General features: G+C 41.8%; 1 protein-coding gene and 1 long non-coding RNA gene across 4 annotated transcripts in view; one reads left to right on the top strand and one right to left on the bottom strand.

Moving 5' to 3' along the window:
* Nucleotides 1–11508, bottom strand: part of CLTCL1 (clathrin heavy chain like 1) — a 35079-nt gene extending 23571 nt beyond the window's left edge. For 2 of the 3 annotated variants that reach the window (XM_086856339.1, XM_086856342.1), the window contains exons 1-2: nucleotides 10994–11438; nucleotides 2503–2710 (exon numbers count right to left, since the gene is read on the bottom strand). In XM_086856339.1, the coding sequence (XP_086712465.1) occupies nucleotides 2503–2710; nucleotides 10994–11035 (250 nt within the window). In that variant the 5' untranslated portion in view covers nucleotides 11036–11438. Of the gene's footprint in view, nucleotides 1–2502; nucleotides 2711–10993 lie in introns of all 3 variants that reach the window. The other variant, XM_086856340.1, reaches the window with a different exon arrangement.
* LOC147649909 (uncharacterized) lies at nucleotides 11471–20549 on the top strand. The gene is made up of 4 exons (XR_015277823.1): nucleotides 11471–11694; nucleotides 15881–16093; nucleotides 17355–17441; nucleotides 18197–20549. It is a non-coding gene; the product is annotated as an uncharacterized LOC147649909 (long non-coding RNA).
* Nucleotides 20550–20711: the final 162 nt, after the last annotated feature.

Here is a 20711-nt window from a genome sequence, read left to right as displayed (position 1 = left end):
AAGGACAGTCTTCCTGAAGAGGAAGCAGGATGTCTTTCCTAGTTTTAAGAACATAGAAGAAACTGACAAACAGCTAAAAGCTCATGCTTGTCTTCTTTCTAGACTAAGTTTAACTGCTGTGTCACAGCTGGAAATGGCTTCTACAAGCTTCACTAGGCAGTTTAGCCCTGGATGTTGGGAGCTGCAGAAGCCACTTTACAACTCCCTAAGTGTGACAACATATATTCAAACTTCACAACCCTGAACTGTAATTAAACTACAAAAAAAAAATCAAGAAAGCAGGATCTGCTGAGGGCAAGTGTGCATCTGAGTCTTATGTCTACTTGAACATTTTATTAGGCCAAGATTTGAGACAAAAAGATTTAAGGCTTTTCTGATCAAACTACCAAACTGGTGAGTCTATTTAGAGTATACAGGCGTAACCAAGTAAGCAGATTCAATTTTTGAACATCGAAAGCACAAGAATTTACATTTCAGTTGACTGGTGCATGACGTTTCTCCATTCCACAAAGAATGGAAGCACCCTCAAATGCTGCATTCTCCACTTACACCCACTGCTGAGTACTCCCAGTACAGAGCAGTGCAAGAAGACCAAAAACACAAGGACAATGTATAAATCTCAGTACACCAGGAGAATGCCACATGCAATCCAGAAATGAAATTGTGCATACTGTATAGCAATTAAAATCAAGAACCATTTCATTTCTTTTTCTGAGGGTGGGTTTCTACATTTATTGCTCTATAATCCTGGGATTACGAGCAACTCCCCATCATGGCACACTGAATCACAATACATAACCATTTTGACTATTGAAGCCTCACTCAACCAGCAGGGAAAAGTCTGGAGTGACAGACTTAAACCAAGTTTTCAGGTCATCATGGATATTGGTTAGGTAGCTCTATTAACCCTCTCTTCTACCCAAACTTCTGATCACTAGATTATTTATAGAAGAGATCAAGTTTGCAACACTTGACAACACAACTTTGAATGTCAACATCATGAACTCAACCTCGTTGACTCAGAGGACAGATTTATTCACTCTGAATGGACAGAACAATACTCCTTTTGAGCAAGTCTTAACTAGAAAGAATAAAGCTATATTCTTTGAAGCTGATGATAATCCATTCAGTTAGTATATTAGTTTTAAAGCCAGGTTACGTAGATTCCTTTTAAGAGGTGGGCAAAGCTCTGCTAGTGTAGAGAAGGCACTTTCCTTGCCAATACAGCTTGTTTAAAGGGGTTCAAGATAAAGTACAGTAAGCTCTTAACAGATCTGACTTTTTTTCATTATTACCTTTACCCATACCCAGGGTAAGGCAGTCCTTTGCAAGATGCATAACTATCTCAGCTGAATCACAGATTCAGCTGAAGTCAAACATTTTAGTTCTCAACTGATGTCAGTATAAGCCTGAGATCAAAGAAAAGAAGTTAAAGGTTTTGCACCAGCTCTGAGGACAGTTTCTTGGACCCCCAAGTAATTTCACCATAATTTTTCACAATAAAAAACACACTTAGGCAGAAATGAATAGCACACAGGACATGCTAGCAGAGGTCTCTCATAAAAATTTTGCAACTTCATTTTGTCTATCAACTGTACTTCAATCACATATACACACGAACATTAAAAGCACACTCTCCTCCTTCACTTGGTACAGTCAATAGTCAAAACAGCCAAATGGTTAGAAACAAGCCAATGGAGAACATGATCATTGTAAATACCAGTTGAGGATTAAGATTTCCCCACCTGGCCATGAAGTGAACTGTCAAATGGCTACCTTAAAGTTCAGTACTTTTTATGAGATTGGACCATTCTGTACTACCAAACATACAATGTCAGGACAAAGTTCACTCACCATCTGTTTAGATAAGATGCAGGAAGAAAAGTACATAGTCAGTAACAGTTATTGAGATTAAATACCAAATGTTGGTCATTTGAGAAAAGAGCCAGACATGAATTAAAAATTACTTCTTTGAGCTCAAGAGTGCTGCTTAAAGGCAGTAACAACACCACAGGCAGCAGTAAGCAAAAGTCTTCTAGCTTCAAGACCTCATGCTTGTTAAACTTGTTTGTTATGTTTAGACTTTTACACTTACTGGCCATCCTTACGACATTTTTGTCACTATCTAGTCAAACCTTCAGAGCTACAAGAAAGGGCCAGGACACGGCAGAAAATATGGCTTTACACCACTACTCATCTATACAAGTGCCCATTACGTTTACAATACCTGTTTAAAGGGAAAGTACACCAGATGCTGACCTGGTCCTCAGTGAGGATAGGAGGCTGCAGTGCCAGGTCCAAGCATCTCACACCCACTTGGAGGCAAATCATCCAAAGATTACTGAAAGATCTACTGCCAAAAATACAGCATGCAAGTTCAGGCAAGAATTCTTATCCTCATATACATTCTTCTTAGAAAGTTTACATGAAGTATAAAAGCATTAATAAGTAGGAATAAAGCTTAACAGTAGTTTTCATACTGCAACATAAAGGGTTACTCACCTTTTAGTGCTATTACTTTAGAGGCTGGATTCATGATGGCACTTTCTGCAGAAATTGGACGTCTGATGGGTGTTGTTGGATCACTCATGTCAATTATCACTACTTGTGCCTGCTCTCCTACTTTCTCCCTTATGCAGATAAACTTGTCAGATTCCATCGTTAGGGTGCTGAATCCAATGTTTGCTGGATTAATACCCAAATTTTGGAGCTAGAAAGACAAAAAAAGAGTGCTTTATTATCCTTCCTGTGCTGAAGGTCTAACTCAAGCCTCTGTGTCTAAAACCTCCTCCAGAAGGAAATGCAAGACTGACAAGCTTCTCTGATTAGAGTGCACACTACTGAACTATGATTTATCTTCTGAGTCTTTTCATTCCACAGGCAATGAACTACACAATTGTCGATATCCAGGTCCTAAAGACATTCTGAAGTCATACTGTTGATGCAAACTAAAAGGACTTTTAACTTATGTGTTTATTGCTTAACCTGGTTCTAGTAACCTGGTAAGACTATACCAGCAGTAGCATCACTATTCCAGTTTTAGCAAGGCTGGTAAATTCAGTGTTCAAAACCTAAGTGGCAGAACTACAATGTTCAACACCAGTGGGTAGTACAGAAAGAATCAATTACCCTTATGCAACTCACTCCTGGCAAGTGTAGAAGGAAGTCTACACAGCAGGTCTCAACTGGCCTACAAGTGAACTTTTTCATCTTACTTCACAGAATACCTAATTCTTACCAGTGAAAGATAAGAAAGATGTGTTAAACAGTCATTTCACCTCTCCTTGCCCAAGATGTCATGCCATATAACTCAACAACAAAGGCAGGGACTGTAATGCAGGCCTCTTCCAGCCGTATGCCCAGCTCTAGAAACATAATTTGTGCTCAACCACACAATAGCAAAAACGAAGTAGTTACTCTAAATGTAACCTGGAGTAATTTTGAGCTGCCAAATAGACTCCTCTACAAGACAGGTATATCTCCTTTTCATCCTTTTGTGTTAACTTTGTTTCCATTCACTCTCAATTTCAGTTAACAGGAGGAGGAGGTAGCAGTGAACAAACATCACTGTTTCACTGGCCCACAGTAAATCAGATTTACCTATGCAGCACACCCTGGTTTGGTACATCTGAGAACTGTATTTTAAGTATTTTATTAAGTATTTTATTTTAAGTATATACTTTAAGTATTTTATGTAACTGTGACAAACCTGAGCACCTGCTTTATGGCCCAAAGCAATGTTTTCAAGCACAGGAACTATATTAGCTTCACTGAAGCTTCTCAAAGGATTAACCTATACTGCTTTTCAGTGCACTGCAAGTGAAAAATTACTGCCCTCAAGGAGAAAGGATAGAATCTACCACCAGCATCACTCCGTCATTATGCTCCTTTGCTACACAGCACCAGCAGCTTCATACAATAGACTGAATCCCTTGGGCAGTAAGACCCATGATGGCATCACAAACACTGTTTTAGTGTGTTTGAGCAGGCTGATCATGGCTTGCTACAGCTTCTGTAATGCTACTCACTAAATGGTAAATTGGGTATGTAACAGAGATACCTTTAAGTATGGTGTGTCGGGACTGTGCCCAAGAATGCCTCAGGAATTGTTTGTATTCTGTTGAGCTGGCTAATGAAGAGCTATTCAGCCCAGGAACTGCTAATCTCAACAGACTCAAGTTTCAGTACCGTAATATAAGCCAAATCTACGAATGTGTAAAAGGTCATTTACTCATTCCCATAAATGTTTCTCAGCAGAACTGAGAGCCATTCAACTAACACCTCCCTTTAGGGGTAAATACTTAATACACAACAGTAAACTTCAGCAGGTGTCATTCATTCCAAAAGAGAATCAAAGTTTAGGCACAAGGTCATGCTTGCACCCAGAGTTTTGAAAACAAATCTATGAGGTAGGTGGCTATTACAGGCTTTGGTGTCAGTAAGGAAAGAAGTTTTCATATCAAGACAACTCGTGCACCTTTCATATGTAACACACAATGTTTTAGCACCCAATAAACATGCAAGTTTATCATTTATCAACTTCTGTGATTTTGAATAACAGAGAAATAAACAACAGGCTCTTAATCCCACTGTTCTTGCTTGCTTGCTCTACACCAGACAATGTCCACATATTGTCACAAATTATATGTTCAAGCAGTTGACACTTAAGCACTTTGATGTTGAGTATGTTCCGAGTCCATCTGCCAACAGAGTACAGTCCATGGTAAGAGACTGATTGTCCCAGGAGTAGTCAAGAGATTTAACTGCAGCACAGCTAAGCTCCTAAAATGATTTAATTAATCCAAATTCAGATGTATTTCCAGAGTACTGAAGCAGAAACACAGTTTTTTTCAAGGCCTCTTTTCAATTAGTGTGCTTCAGTTTGACCTACTCTTCAAGACACAGCCCCTGGCCACTCATTTTGCAAAGTGAGAACCTTGAGGCATTTCCTTGAAGTTCAGCTTTAAGCCCACCAATATTCACTTCAAAGCCTCATCCCTGTGCAAGAAAACATTTTGGGGTATCTTCACTAAGACAAGTATGATTTGGCATCATGCTCTGGGTATTAAAATCTTCTGCTTTAAACTATTATAAAATCTAGCAAAGGCTTCAGAAAAGGTAGTGCTAAATTCTCCTTGTATTACTGCCATCGTTATTATTAGGGAAACCCGTCACATCTTTTAAAGGCTAAATGCCAGTACTCCCTAAAGGATGGTCATGTGAATACTGAAAGCCTCAGTCAATGTTCACAGTTCACAGTTTAGCAGTCTGAAAACACTGAAGACTGTTCTTACCATTAGGGGAGTGGTAGGTATCCTCCTGAGATAAGTGAGGCACTGTAATAGGCACATTCCTTACTGACTATACAGAAGAATATGAGCAGAATCCTTCTACCATCAAATAAAGGACATCAGCCATCACTTTTACCCTGGATGGGACAAATCTTCCACAATGATCTGAACAGTGTTGTTCTAAAGCACCTTCACCACCTCCTTCCTCAAGCAGAAAATTAGCAGAACTTTATTACAGGAGGCAGCAAGCACTCAGCTATGTATCTTAAAAGGCCTCAGGTGAAGATGCTACAGGTCATTACAGAGGTTATTATATATTAACTCGTGTTTTTTCAGTTTATTTTTATAAAGGAGTGAACAGGCCTCTCAACTATTACTAAATTTTCATTTTTTATTATGCTTCTTAGGCAAGCAGTACGCTTTCTCAAACTAAGGTTGTTTACTTCTGAAAAGAAAGATTCAGCATTAGTCATTACAGAGGTGTGATTTACTATGATTTTCATGATTCCATTTACCATCATTTCCATGATTTCACCCACACTCTACTTCTGAGTAATCCAGTTAAGCCCTACCAAGCACCCCCATGTAGGTTACAGCAAGCCCTGCTGTAGGAGAAAGGGTAACAACACTCTGTTCTACAAGTAACAGCCTAAAGCCTCTTCTGCCCTAACACCCATTAGTGAAAATGGTTCTACACTGTGCGTGTATGAACCGGATAAACAAAGATTTTTGCTTCACAGATATCTAGTACTACTACAGAGTGGATTAGATACCACAAGACCTTTAAGCATTTTACAGATATTGAGAACCTACTGAAATGGTAAAGATTAAACCAAGATGCGTTATTTGTTTCTTAACATGAATTAAGTCACAAAGATATTCAGGATGAAAGACCATTATCGATCAGCTATTTAGTCTCTCCCCCTTCTTTACCAGCATTGTCCCATTTGCTAAGAAATAAAGTCAAGATGTGTCTTTTACACAAGAGCTCTACTAAATATTGAGCTTTCTAATCTATTTCCCTTACTGTGGAGTGCAGTGATCTAGACTGAGCCAGCACAGACAACTCAGATACTGATACCTCTAGTCTTCAAACTAGAGTCTGTCAAAAAGTCTGTTTCTCTAATGGGAAATAACTAAGCATTTCTGTCTAATACTGACACACCAGTAATTGGGACCTACCATCAGTAAAATGCTGGAGTCAGAACTCTGAATTTAATATCCGTCCAGAGGTTTAATAAGTATCCCATTTCAGCTTTATTCCACATAATTCTAGTATAAATACTTGTTAGAGGTGATCAACTATTGTTTCTAAGGCCATTAGAAAAGAGTAAGGCTTAGTCAGAGGCTGTACATACCCAAACAAATCTGCCTGCTAAAAGCTCTGTAAGCATATATCTTTTTAAACATAATACAAACCAAGAATGCAGTAATAGTTTCCCTTAACTCTTTCTCATGTGGCTACATAAAGCTCTAATGATGCTCAGTAAGGATGTGAATGTAATTGTTGGACATTCCTGCTCAACTGCTCACCCTCACCTCAGCTCCTGCTATAGTTCCCATTTTGACAGCTGAGGGACACCAAGGAAGTATGTAAGACCCAAAACATGCAAAACCACTGGTCTGAGCTGCAGTTGCAATTAGGCTTTCATCTCAAAGGACAGTTACTCCCTACACAAAAATCTATTTCTGTATGTCTGTGATGAGGATTGGATTATCTACTGAATGAGTTATCACTACCATGTGCAGGGCACTTCTGAATCCAGTGAGCATATCTGGGCTCTTCATCACTGAATAGCTGAATCAAGTCATAATATTTAGCCCTACCTTTTGAATACAAATCTAAATAAATTCACTTACAGCTTGCAAATATCCTGAGTACTACTTAAGTCCACATGTCCAGCCAAAGCAAACCTATGAAAGCCATCCAGCTCAGTCATGCCTATTACACAACAGATAGTAAATCTTAATAAGACAAGTCTGACTATCCAAACAGAAAGTGGTTTTGTCTTAAAAATAATGGAAGTCAGTTTTCATCCTTTATGCTTAAAACTAGGATCTTTAGCTTGTCAGTGCTGCACTTATGTATTGAGAGCATGTCATGCACACAAGTTTTCCCACAGAAGTTGGCTGTGCTCAAGAACCTGTATCAGTTACTGAACAGAAAGCAGAACTGTGTGTCTGTGCATCAAAGGGATGATGGATCCAATCTTGGAACCTGAGATCTTACTTAAGCAGCAGTTTTCCCCATAGACAAGCAAAGATTTTTGCTAGTGAGAACTGAGAAAAGCTTGAAGAGGCACAAAGAGATGCTTTTAAGACTAAAGCAATGACTAAGTGAAGGAAAAGTTTAATTTTAGATCAGGAACACTTTGTACACTGGATTCCAGTAGTGTTGCTTCCAGTCTATCTACCAGTATACTGGTCTTCTACTGCACTTCCATTGTAAACTACAATTCCCTTGGAAGAGTTCAATCTGGTAAATAATTTATAATTCACTGCTCCAATAGAAACACTGGAGTTAAGAACCTAATTAAATCACATTAGCTTAAGTAGTATGCAGGAGTAATTCACTGCAGCAGGACTTGGCATAGTTTGCACTGCTGCAGCTGGGCAGTCACCAGACAGATAAAAACTAAGTCCTTGTCTTATTCCCCTCCCTTGCTGTGGAACACAAACTCTAATATCTTCTGGGGAAAAAATTAGCAAGATGAAAGTTCTTTATGAAGACTCATAGTGACAGAGTTCATATCTAAAAATAACTGTTCAATTGCATTAAATGGAGCTAAACAGATTTTAAGTTCCTTCTACCACATCAAGACTTGGGTAACTTTTTTGCATTGCAACTATTCTCCGCCCTTCAGCTCACACAGGACTTGAACACCCAAGCTGTAACAACTTCAAATTTAACAAGTGATCATGCCCTGCGACTGGCAGTCACTCCTCCTGCACGGGCTTGGAGCTACTACAGTCAGAAGGATGATCAACGTAAGACAAAATGAGCTGCACAAAGAATGTAAACAAACAAGTCTGCCGGATCCCTAGCACTCCTCCAATTCTACACGGACCAAGATCACTGTTTCACTTCACACTACCATTTATCCACTTCCAGCAAGAGAGAGTGGGAGAGAACAGTTCAGTATTTAGCACTGCAACTTATGTTTAGCTTCTCTGGAGAGCACTTACTGCACGGTTCAGCTCTTCTTTCAGTGAAGTACATACACCTACCTCGGGAAGACACTGAACTTAAGGGAAATAATGTTTCATTAGCAACAGGCTGAACTTAGAATTAATTATAGCACTAACTGATATTCTAATCACTTAAAGCTGTATTAATTAAAAAGGCTACAGGTAGAAACAGCACACAGATTGAATTAAGGCACAGAAAGATTAAACTTAGGATCACTGAAACACACAACATGGAATTGTAACTTTTTTGGCTTTATCATAAAGCAGCATAGTAGATTTACCGTATTAATTTTAAATATGATAATTTAACCAGTCAAGACAATTACTTGGAAGGAATGTGAGTGGGGGAGAGAGATTAATCTGATAAAGCTAAATATGTGTGGCAGTGTAGTATTGTGAAGAGAAGGCCTAATGCTTTCACAAATTCTTAACCAGTCAACAACAGGCACCATGCAACATTAATTCATGACTCTTGATTCTAATTTACAACATACAATAAGTTAGAGCTGAAGTAACTGTACTGCAGATATCCACCCAGAGCAAGCACTATGAGTTCCTACATTCCTTCTGTTTTCTGCTCCCTATTTATCCCACCATGTAGGGACAACTGCAGAAGCAGCATGAGGAGGCTACTGCATGCCTACTCCCAGCTACTACTAATCTCAATCTCTTTAGCAGAGTACTGCTTTAGGGCTTCTGCACACAGCCTGGGGGAGAAGTAGGAAAGAGTGAATGCTGAAGTTTATTCCTACATGTTAGCAACAGACATCGCATGTTTTTCCCTGCTCCTCCATGCAGCTTTCATGCCGAGGAAAAGTAACTCAAGCACAGGCTTATCCTTTTCAATACGATCAAATTGCTTAAGAGCAAAAAATAGAGTATGACTTCAGTACAAATCCCTTGAAAAGCGGGTGGGCAGCCCCCCACTCAAACCCAAGGTAGCACAATGCTGATATTGGCAGTGTTGCAAGACGCTCAACCCTGGTAATCACAGAAACAGTCATTTAATATGCAAAGCAGCACAGGACACCTCTTGCATATTAAGTGTGATGTCCTCACATCACTATTATATAGATCAAACACAATCAGCAGGATCAATTATGCTTGCTAGTTTTAAATGGTAAGAACTACAGGCTCTCTAAGAAGAGTCTGACATCAAAATCACTTTGATTCCAAGTTTCTTACTCAAGACAGCTCTTGAGTTCTGCAGCTCTCATAAAGCTATTTGAGATTACCAGAATCACTGCTATAGTGGACACTGGCAGGGAGGAGGTGGAGTGACCGCAGAATTCTTCACCATGTTAAACTCAGGATCAGAATGCATGGAAACTTGATCAAGAGGACACAGGTGTGTCTCCTCGCTTGGACAGAGAGATAAGATATTTCTGGAATTCACTCTAATTACTGTTTTTTTCAGGCTAGAGTTCCTTCTAGGGTCACGGGGCCAGTTCTTTCTATTAAGCAAAAAAATACTTCCCAAAGGGAGCTGGAAGTGGCCGTAACCATTTCCCAAGCTGAAATGCCCAGAGTGGCATTTAGTACACTGGTGGATGATACCCAGTTAGAATTTTGAAATGGATGCCTGATTTGACACTAAGGGGCGGTACAGCGACAGAAGGATGACTTGCCAAGTCCACTTCCTGTTCTCTCATTCATTTAGCAAATTCCTTTAATTCCTGCCTCAAACTGCACGTTCAGAGAATGCTATTCTCTCACTCCATTTACAACCCTCCCTCACCACCAGGTCACAAGGAAACATATAAGCCGGTTTGTCTGTGCTGCATCCATTAGCCATGGATCTTTTCCAATGCTGGCATTATGGTTTTCACAGGATATTAAGAACAGATCCATGTCATTTTGGGGGAGGATTTTTTTATATTGTTATGTTTGGAAGAAGGGACAGTGGCCGTGCAGCTTCCAAGTCCAAATGGTTTCTTGCACCTCATCTCATCAGTTTCCTCACATCTGCACAAAAAGAGGTTTCCAGGAACCTTCGCGATCCAGAGGCTGATGGTCGTTTAGGCAAAAAGGAAAAACCACAATCTGCCCGCAAGACTGCGGCGTCCGCCCGAACTGAGGCGGGGGAGCGCCCGCGGTGCCCGGGGCGAGCGGCGCGGCTCCGGCGCGGCGCCGCCCCCTCCCCGGAGCGGGAGGTCCCTCAGGCGACGAGTGACTCTGCACAAATCGCGGCCGCTCCGCACGCCGCGGGGACACAGCTCCAGGGACGGAAGGATGGACAGACGGATGGATGAACAGAAGCGGCAGCCCAGAGTGCGCACCGGGCGCGGGCTCGGTCCCGCGCGCCTTCCCGCGGCGCCCAGCGGGACGGCGGCCGCGCTCCGGGGAAAAGGAAGGAGGGGACGGATCAGGTCCCCCCGCGGCCTGGCCCCCTCTCCCCGCCCTCAGCGTTCCCCCGGCCCGCCTAGGCCTCGGCCCCCACTCTCTTAGAGACAGGGTGAGGCAAAGAAGGGGACCCCGACCCCGCGCCTTCTCCGCTGACTCCCTGCGCTCACCTGGAAGTGCTCCTGGAAGCGAATGGGCAATATCTGGGCCATGGTTGGGAGCGAGCTCCCCGGGGCAGGGGCGCGGGGCAGGGGCGGGCGGTGAAGCGGGGCGGCCGCCGGTGCTCCCCTCACGGCGGCAGGAGCGGCGCAGGCGCGGAGCCCTCGCTGGGATGGCGCCCGGCGCGCCCGCCGCCCTCCTCGGCCTCAGCGCGGGGCCGCTCACTCTCCGGGATCACTCCGCACCTCACCAGCCTGCCAGGGTCTCCTCAAATAGTCCCTCCCTGCAGTACTTCTTCCTCCGCCCATCGCCGCCGCCTCTCGCCCGCCCTCACCCTCCCGCCTTTCTCTGCCCCTCTATCCCTCACTCCCGCTGAAGGTGCGGGCTGGGGACGGGGCTCTGAGGAGTAGGTGGTCCCCGCCGCGGCTACGGCCAGCGGAGAGGGGCGGGAGGGGTGGTCGGAGTGTAGGTATCCTTCCGCTGCTGCCACACACGCTCACGTGAGCCGGCCCCCTCCCCGGCTCCCTCCGGCGCTGCCCCCGGCCCACCCTAACTCCGGGCCCCGGGGCTCCTCCCGGCCCACCCTCACACCGACTTGCAGCGCTGTCCCCTGCCCACCCTCACACCGACCCTCAGGGCTTCTCCCTTCCCCACAGCCGTGCGGTGGAACTGGGGCAATGCTCCACTCGGCGCCTCGGGACTCCCGCCGGAGGTGAGGAGTAAGGCAGGGAATACCGCTGCCTGGTGGGCACTGGAAGCCGGGAGCCGCCTGCCTGGCACCTGCTGTGGTGGCTGGCTGTGCCAAAGTGCGACCCTTCTCCTCCTTCTTCTCCTTGGCAGCCCCAGAACCCCGAAAGGCCCTGGGGTCTGGCTGCGTCAGACGGTTGCTCTTGGCCACGACCCACCAACTTACCCTAGCACCATGTGGGCTAGGGTATGCCAGGCTAGGGCTAGGCCAGTCATGCCCGAAGGTAGGTGAGGGGGTTTATGGCTAGTTACCAACTATGAAAACAAACTGTTCTGCCCTGTTCAATTTCTAAATAGAAATAGGGCTCCTTCCCCAAGAGTTGACACTGTGAGTTGGAACCAAGAAGTGAAGGGTCCAACATGCAAGAGATGCATCAACACTTTTTTTTTTTTCTTTACTCTCACGCCTAGCCAGCCCATTAACATTAGATGAGGGAGATGAAGTTAATGTTAGTGCTATTATACTTCTCCTAAATTACAGTAATCCTTTGAGGCGGAAATGGCTGCAGTGGTGCTAGCTCCAGCAGTTTTATCCAGAGCATTGTGTTCACATTTTCCCAGAGAGCTCAGCTCTGGGAAACAAGATTATAGGAGAATCTCTAATACAAAGCTGAAGAGACCCCTGAAGCCTCAAAACCAGAAGGCAGATTAAAACAATTTCATATACATTACAATTTAAAACCTCATTATTTTCACTTAACCTCATTAATTTTTAATACATGAAGTTGGGAATTACCAAAACTGGGTTAAGTTTCTGCAGGAATCATAAACATGGCTTGCTGAGACACTTGGGTTTCTACTGGCACACACAGTCACGGGCTGCAGCCATGGGGATCCCTTGATGAAGAATGGTCTACAGTGGGACTGAGGAAACACTGCTAGCTAGGAAGGAGATGATGCTAAAGCCCCATCCCTGCAGGAATCTGGCATCTGTAGCTCTCCTCAGAGGACTGGGGTTATGCACCAAAGTCTGGTTTCTCAAAAGAAAGAAGGAAAACTGGAGGTAAAGTGGAGACAACTTTTCTTTGTGGTCCAAAGAGGTTTGAGTAGCATCTGCTCTGTAGGTTTGTTAGTTGCAGTTTAATTTGGTGGGTTATGAGTTTCTAAATGAGGGCAAGTCAGCAGTGCTGCAGAGACAGACTACCAGTGGGACATCAGGACATATCTGTCACCAGCCCATTTTGGCACAGTAAGATTGTTTTCTGTTAACCTCCCTCCCTCCCTCACATTCACTTTATGGATGCTAATTAATTACATCTAGAGCTCCTATTTTTGCTAATTTATGGCTATTTCTTAAAAAAAAAAAAAGCTACATACTTTCATCACTTATTGTACAAATTAAGTAGTACCTCTATGTACCTCTACTTAAGGTAGTGTACATAGTTATATATTTTTATATCATTGATATTTTTAAGAAAATTGTGACAAAGAAGCAACAGATTTGTCTCTGAGATATTTTTATTATTAGAAATTACAAATGCATAAAAGTCACTGTGCATTGTGCGCAGTCTTAGTAGTCTGGCACTAAGCTGCTGCCATGAACTAGAAAGATCACTGGCTAAGGAAACTGAGGTTCTTTTAAAGTATAATTAAAATTAAAGATCTGTTATATTTCTTCACTCCAATTTTAATAATATAGTCCTTCTTGCCCACTCCCAGCTGGCCAAATCCTAATTACAACATCTCATAATTTCTTTATCTCATAATTTAAAAATTATCTCACTTTTTGTAAAAGAGCTTTGCCACGCTTCTGTCTGCTGATGTCTTTCTCATTTGTACCTTCTTTGCACTGCTCTATGTTTAAATATCTGTCCTTTATAAGACTTGGCTTTGCTGATCCCAAGGGTTGAATTCTTTGCAAGTATGATCAGCTCTGAAGAGTGAGCTGAGAGTGTTGGACATTTTAGCACAAATGAAAAAAATAGGAAAAGTATTTTGCCATCTTTTCTCCACTCTGCAGCCTCCTGAGCTTCCACAGCTAAAGAAACTGACCTCTGTACTGTCAGCTGTATGCACTGATGTTTTAACAGAGTCTTTTAGCCTTGTTTTCTATATTTATATTTATTTTGTTGGGGTCTCTCAGTGAAAAGGCACTACTGGCCTTATTTAAGGTATTTTTCCTACAGTCTGTAGTCTGTTAAAAGGGAATGTAAAAGGTCTCTAATGGTTTGCTGTGTTAGTACCCCTGAGATTAGCTGACTGTTACTCCCCTGCTCCTTTATACAAAGCACAGCCACAGCACTCAGCAGCTGAGAAGGGTGTAATCCCTAGCAATCCCTTAACAATGTAAATGGTAAAGCTCCTGGTAAATGTTTCTCTATTTTTTCCAGAAGTTGCTCTCCAAATATTTGGGTTTCTGGCTCATCCTATCAATGGCAGCCTGATGCTCTTTTTCCAATGTTTGAGAAGACCTACATTTTTGTCTTGGAAGGGCTGTTATTTACATGGAAAAATGTTGTATATATGTTCACAGTCTTCTTCTCACAGAATCAGCAAGGAAGTCTCACTGATAAAGCAATGTGCATTTCTCTTAAATGTTTCTCTCAAGTTCTTGCTCAACAACATCCGTTCGAATCACTGGTTAACACAAGTGTTCAATTTCCAACTGTTTGGCCACTTCCCTCTTTTGATACAAGTAGGTAAAAAAGTCACTGGCACATCATCTGGCCTGTATGAGAAAGCATCCACCACAGGAGACCTGCTTGAGTGACAACACCCAAACATTTGGAGTGCTCCTCAAAGTGCAGCTCCAACAAACAAGGAGTCTGTGGGTTGGAATTGCACATCCTTTTGCGTGATCACTGCAAACTACTGGAGAGCTGCTGCATGTGGCAAAGCACTGAATGCAGGATGTTGATCCACATCTGTTCTCAGCTGAATGCTGCCTGGCACTGTCAGAGCATCAATGTTTTGCCTAACAGATAAATGCAAACCTTAGGAATGATGGATCAGCAGTCACAGCACAAAGATGTTTTGGTGCTGTAATAACAGAGTGTCACAACTCCCAAAGTTCTGATTCGGTCTCTTGTGGAGAAAATTTGCATTTCATGCATCTCAAGGCCCTCACTGACTGCCCTGTTTGCTTCGGAATCCAGTTTGAAATTGTACTCCTTGTTTTTCAAACCACACCCTCACTCCTTGGACGTCTTTCCAGCTTGTCTCCTGGAGACAGTGGAGTCTGCCCCTTTTCTTAGCTCTGTCTCTCCTTCCAACAAACTCCTTGCTGCTGAGACAAGAACTGTCTTCTATCACTGTCTCCCATCTAGAACTGACTTCTTGTACATATCCTGCAGTCCATTTTACTGCAAAGTTCCATTTAAATAATGCTCTTTTCGCCTGGAATTCAATTATTCTTTTCCATCTGTTCGTACTGAATGCAAAGCTCTGGGTCATATAAAGCACTCTGAGGCTCTGGATGAGTTTCTTCTGTGGTTTTTGTAAGTCATTGTGCAAGCTCCTGAGAGCAGGCTGGTAAAAACTGTACTGTTTTTGAAGAAGTTATTTGAAATATAAAAAATTATGTTACAGATTTATTTAATATGTAATTGTTTAATGTCTAATTAACTCTTTGACAGGAGAATGGTGTTGTACACAGCATTTCAAGACAGTCCTGTTATGGTGGATTTTACTCTTGCCAGGTTCTCAACAAAGGTCACTTTATGAATTTAGTTCAGTATATGAAGCCTATCCTGTATTCCCTCCACATGAAAGCTCTGCTGGAGATTATCATCTCCATCATCTCTATCAGCAGATTCTGATAGCATTTAATGTCAGAATGAACTGGAGTGTCTGGAGGCAGTAGCAGTGCAAGTCTTCAGGTTCTCCACAGAGAATGCCTTGTGTGGAGGCTCCAGAGCCCGATGAGAAAACCTCAGTGTTCATTTTCTTAACATTATTGTATTATCCAGGAAAGAGAATGAAGCCAAGAAAAGCAGAAATTGAGTCACATTTTAGGGTATAGTGGTAAACCATAGGGATGGTAAACAGACTTTATTTCTAAAGGGTATTTACAATATGTTTCCCCTTCTCCTCCTCCCGTAAAGAAGTACTCTCTAAATTCACCATCTATGAATTCCCCCATCCTCAGAAGGAAGCAAGACTTTATGAGTGTGCTTTCATTATGTTTGCCTGTTTCCTTTTCCCCACGACAGTCAGTTTTGGGACCATTGGCCAAATTCAACCATATGTGATGGAGAGGAATAAGCTCAAAGATACTGGATTCCACTAAGTTTCATGAAAACAGGCAGCCAGAATGGAGAGACTTTTATTTAGAAGGAATGGCTGAAGTGGGAGTTCAGCTTTTATTGGCAAATCCGTGAAGCAGTCAGTGCAAATCATGAAAAAAATAAAAATCTTTGACCAAGGTCAGTACCTTCTTGAATTAGTTTTATTGTTCATGAAATATTTTTGTTCCCTTTCCTTATGCCCAAATTCCTGCTTTTATATGAATATGTACATTTGTCTGCATTAGCTTTAAATATAGGTTCAGAAATCCTCTCCCAAAACCACCATTATTTTCTGAACTGTGCTCTCCCTTTCAAAACCAGGTTTTCGTTAGACCATGTAATGCTGTTTTATGTAACACAAAGGCCCTGAGTTTTTTTCTATCAGCTTGTAGGACTTCAGGACGTGGAAGATAAAAGTCACTTTCATTTCTTTTTCACTCCTGGCTTTCTCTGTCTGGAATTGTTCGTGGAACAGGTTTTAGTGGACATTCTCTGCATTTCTTGCTTCTTAATGACATATACAATCTGAATGTAACAGACTGGCTTTTCTGGAACTTCAGTCTTAACTAGGATATTCAAGATACAAACACAACACAAAGATGTTTCCCAGAGAGGTTTGACAGTCATCCATTTACTACCTTTTAGATGATTGACAACAAGCAAGATGGCTGAGCTGGAAAAAAATGTAGGCAAGCACAGGCTTACAAGCTGAAAGTCCTCATAATGAAATGTCTCACTAAAGAAAAAATTCCTACTAGTGCTCAGTGCCTACTCGGCAGAGGGAATACATAAGCACTTTGCAACCTTGTCACTAGAATGAATTTAGATGACACAAGATGAAGACAGCCGTGCCCCTTTGTGCCAGAGCTTTCAGTGTAACTGATGCTACTTGTGTGAGGGATGTTTTAAAAAGGGAGAAAACCTGTGCAGAGGCCTTAACAAGCACCAGAGGGAATTTACAATGCTGTCTTTTTAGGGTATAATTAATCTTTTTAGAAAGATCTTCCTGGATTTAAAGAGTATTTGGTACTTTCTGCTTTTCTAAAGGCCCGAGGGATGCCCTGAAACATAAAATGTTACATCACCCTTTTGGCAAACTGTGCTGTTCCAGATATGTAATGTATCTTAAGCAAACACAAAAAATGAAAGGGGAAGCATACAAAGAGCTAGCTAAACAAACCATTTATTTAGCATTTTGTTGTCATGTTTCTTTGCATGCTTTTTTGGTCCTTATTATGGAAAAAATGTGGTCTAATAAAGTACTAATATCAAAAAGAATATATTAAGTTTGTTATGGAGTAGCTTTTAGTTGCCTCCTTCTTTCTGCACCAAGCCATACTGCATCCAGGAAGCAAAGGGATGATTTCTATCCCCAGTGCGAGAATTTTCCCTCTTTCAGCTCTCCACAAATCATTTGCTCCAACTCAACCGGAGTCCAGTGCTTAAATTCTGGATGGAGTAAGGCTCGAGCTGCGCCACACCAAAAGTGAGTCATCTGTGTGTTTCTACTCATTTTATGAAGACTGAAACATGTTAATAATAAGCAGCTCTTTTTTGTTTCTTTGGTCATGCTGGAAGAGGTAAACTAAAGAATTAAAAGAAACAAGTTTAATGTTAAGAAATAAGCACTTTGATGGGCCCCAAAGACCTTTAAATATGTGCATATTTCTCTTCTAGCTCAGAATGTCACTGAGACAGCACATGATGTGTTGCCTGATGCAAGAACTATGTTCAGTTAATGCATATTGCCAAGTTTGTGTCTGCAGACGGGAGTTTGATTTGCTATATCTAGGCTGTGGCTGACCATACTCCTTCATGAAAGCAGCAAAATAGCAGAATAAATGGTACAATACAGGGCACTCTTGAGCTTTTTGATCAATTATTCCAAAACAAGGGTAGTCAAAGCTAGGCCATAGGATTAAAACACAGCCTGAATCCATCATTTGTGATATAAACATTTTGGAATGGTCTTTCCTTTCCCAGTCCACCCACTCATGTCAAAAAATGATGTGGTTGGATTTGCTGGTGATGCCAAGGTCGTGGTAAGCTGTGGGCATGATCTGTGGTTAGGCAGGACTTCCTGATGCATTGACTGGGGTGTTACCTCCTCAGCTGCTGGGTTACATCTATTACACTGCTGATCTCAGGTATCACTTCCTCTGTCATCTCCATTCATAGTTACATATGACATGCAGAATTATTTTCAGCTCTACTTGGCTTGCATGTAATCCAACTTTGCAGCTCCCCCCGGACTCTGTTAACACAACAGCAGGAAAAATCCACCTTTTGTCCCTTCGGGCCAGGACAACATGCCAAACATCAATGTGGATGTGTTCCTGAAGACCAAGCAGCTTTCTGTAAGTCTGCTCACAGACTTCATAATCCATCTGTTTTTTGTGAAATGCAGTTATTTACAGCAAAGTTCACAGTACAGTAGCTGCTGTTTATGTTGCTATTCTTGGTGAGGCTCAATATTGTCTATTTTTCATTATATCTCAGTGCTGCCTTTATTTGCCTCTTTCCAGCAGATTTACATATTATCCCTCCCGGCTGTTCACACACAGATTTCCCCTTACTTGGCAATTTTCCAGTCATTCCGTACTACAGAGGTACTAAAACAGCAGAGCAGTTGATGAGAGTTAAAATACAACTACATTATGTTGTACTGCATGGCCTACAGATGACTGAGCAATTGGACAACAGAGCATCTGAGACTCATCAGTAGCTCTCTTCCTTCTCTTGACTGTTCATTTTATAGTTTTGGGCAGGTACAAAAAAAAGGTGGTAGAGGCTTAACAAATGTATCTTGAAATGTTATCTAATACCTTTATTTATCACTACTCCAGGGAAGAGTATTGGAATTAATGATTCTCTCAAATAACAAACGAAAGTTGTTCTCACAGGAATCAGCTTCACACCCTGACACTTGAGACACGTGGGGAAGCAGACATTCCCTGGAGATCTACTGGGGTTATTAACATAGCCAGGCTGACTTAGCAGTACATCTGCATGTGCCCAACTGCAAAGATATAAGGAAGTTTAATGGCTCTAATGTGGTGCTCAACATAAATACACACACATTTCCTAAATAAGTACATTCCTTATTTAAGGCTCCAGTGTCTTGCTATTTAATGCACCTGGACCCCACTGCTGTCATTGCCAGGAGCTGCTGCTGTCCAGTAACACATGGAAACCAGTGATGTGGGGCTGTGTCTCACAGAAGAGCTGCTTTTGGTTGTGCTCTTCATCCTGCCTCACTTGGGCACAGGTGAAGCCCTTGGGCTCCTGGCAGGCTGCTGCTGTAAACCCAGCACAGCTGGCGTGAGTGGAGAGTAAGGCCTCAATCTTGCATTTCAAACACTGATTAGCAAAGCGAGTGATTGAAAAAAAAAAGATGTTTGTTGAGCTTATGGAGACTGTGGAAAAGAGCTGCATAAATCCAAAGCTGGAAGTGCTACAGCAGTTGGGTACATCAGATTCCTCTGAATGAACTTCCCTCCCTCCTTCGGCTGCAAGGATGAAGGTCTTTCTCAGACAAGCACTCAACAGCAGTTGAAATCCAGCTTAACAGAAAGCCATTCAAAAGGGTCAGGAGCAAGGATTCATCCAGTAAAATAAATACCTGGAGATGGAAAAATCTTTCTCCATTTTTCCTCCCACATGTTTTGGAATTATTGTGCCAGGAAATTATTAAATCACACAAGTTTCAGTAATGAATGTATTTCTTGGATGGCATGGGAAATTGCTGAGCGGTATGGCTAAGAAAAATAACTTTCCAAAGTCAGCGATGAAAGATTGGATAGATAAGCAGGACTACATCTCATATGGACTTCTGAAAATAGTACTGGTACAGGAGGATATTCTTCAGATTAAAACTAAGGGTTGAAATGCCTGACCAACCATAAACAAACAGCTATGTGAAAAATACCCTTAAGACTCTGAAACGGATTCTCATGCCAGCAGAGCAAGCAAACTATTACTATTCCTAGCAGAGATCCAGAATCCACGGTGCTGCTCCATTCTCTATCATCTCCTACTGTGCTCTTTGTACTATTTTGATTTTTCTATATGCAAAAATTAAGTGCATAGAGATGGAAGTGCTCTCAATTCCCATTTGTTGAAGAACTCTCAGTAAAAAGGCAGCAAATCAAAGTTATTTGAATTTTTAAAAAAAATCCATCAGTCTCTCTCAAATTTTCCTTTTTCAGAGCTTTTGTAATAAATAGCACTTCTTAATCTTTCTTTATAGAATTAAAAAAAATTAATTTCTATTAAAAAAATAGTAATCAGAAGCCAAGTTCCTCCCTTTACATACAAGAACCTACCTGAAGGTCAAGACATTCACAAGTTTTCTACCATCACCAAATTTGTGACCACACAAATACCACAAGAAGGTTTTCAAAAAGGTGTTGTGGTGAGTGTCAAAAAGGTTTGTATCTTTTTTTGCCATACTCCTATTTCACCTGCCCCCTGTTCATGTACACATCCAGTTATTTTTATTTCTGGTAATACCAAATACCAAACTGTGGCAAAGTAACTTTTTAAGCAACATCTGGAATTATTTTATCATCACAAATAAATTCTTTTGCAAAAATAATGGTTTACATGTAGTAATGGTTTACATTCCTCTCTCAGCATCTAAGAGAATCTACTCAAGAAAAACACAGAAATGTCATACTCTCTTTTATTCTAAGAAAACAATATCCACCAGCTGCATGTCCATGCTGAAACAAACATGATAGTTTCTGCATTTTAA

Source organism: Cyanistes caeruleus, chromosome 18 (assembly GCF_971803275.1).
Source record: "Cyanistes caeruleus chromosome 18, bCyaCae1.hap1.1, whole genome shotgun sequence".
NCBI classification, from domain to species: Eukaryota; Metazoa; Chordata; class Aves; order Passeriformes; family Paridae; genus Cyanistes; species Cyanistes caeruleus.
This window is presented reverse-complemented; position numbering and strand designations above follow the sequence as displayed.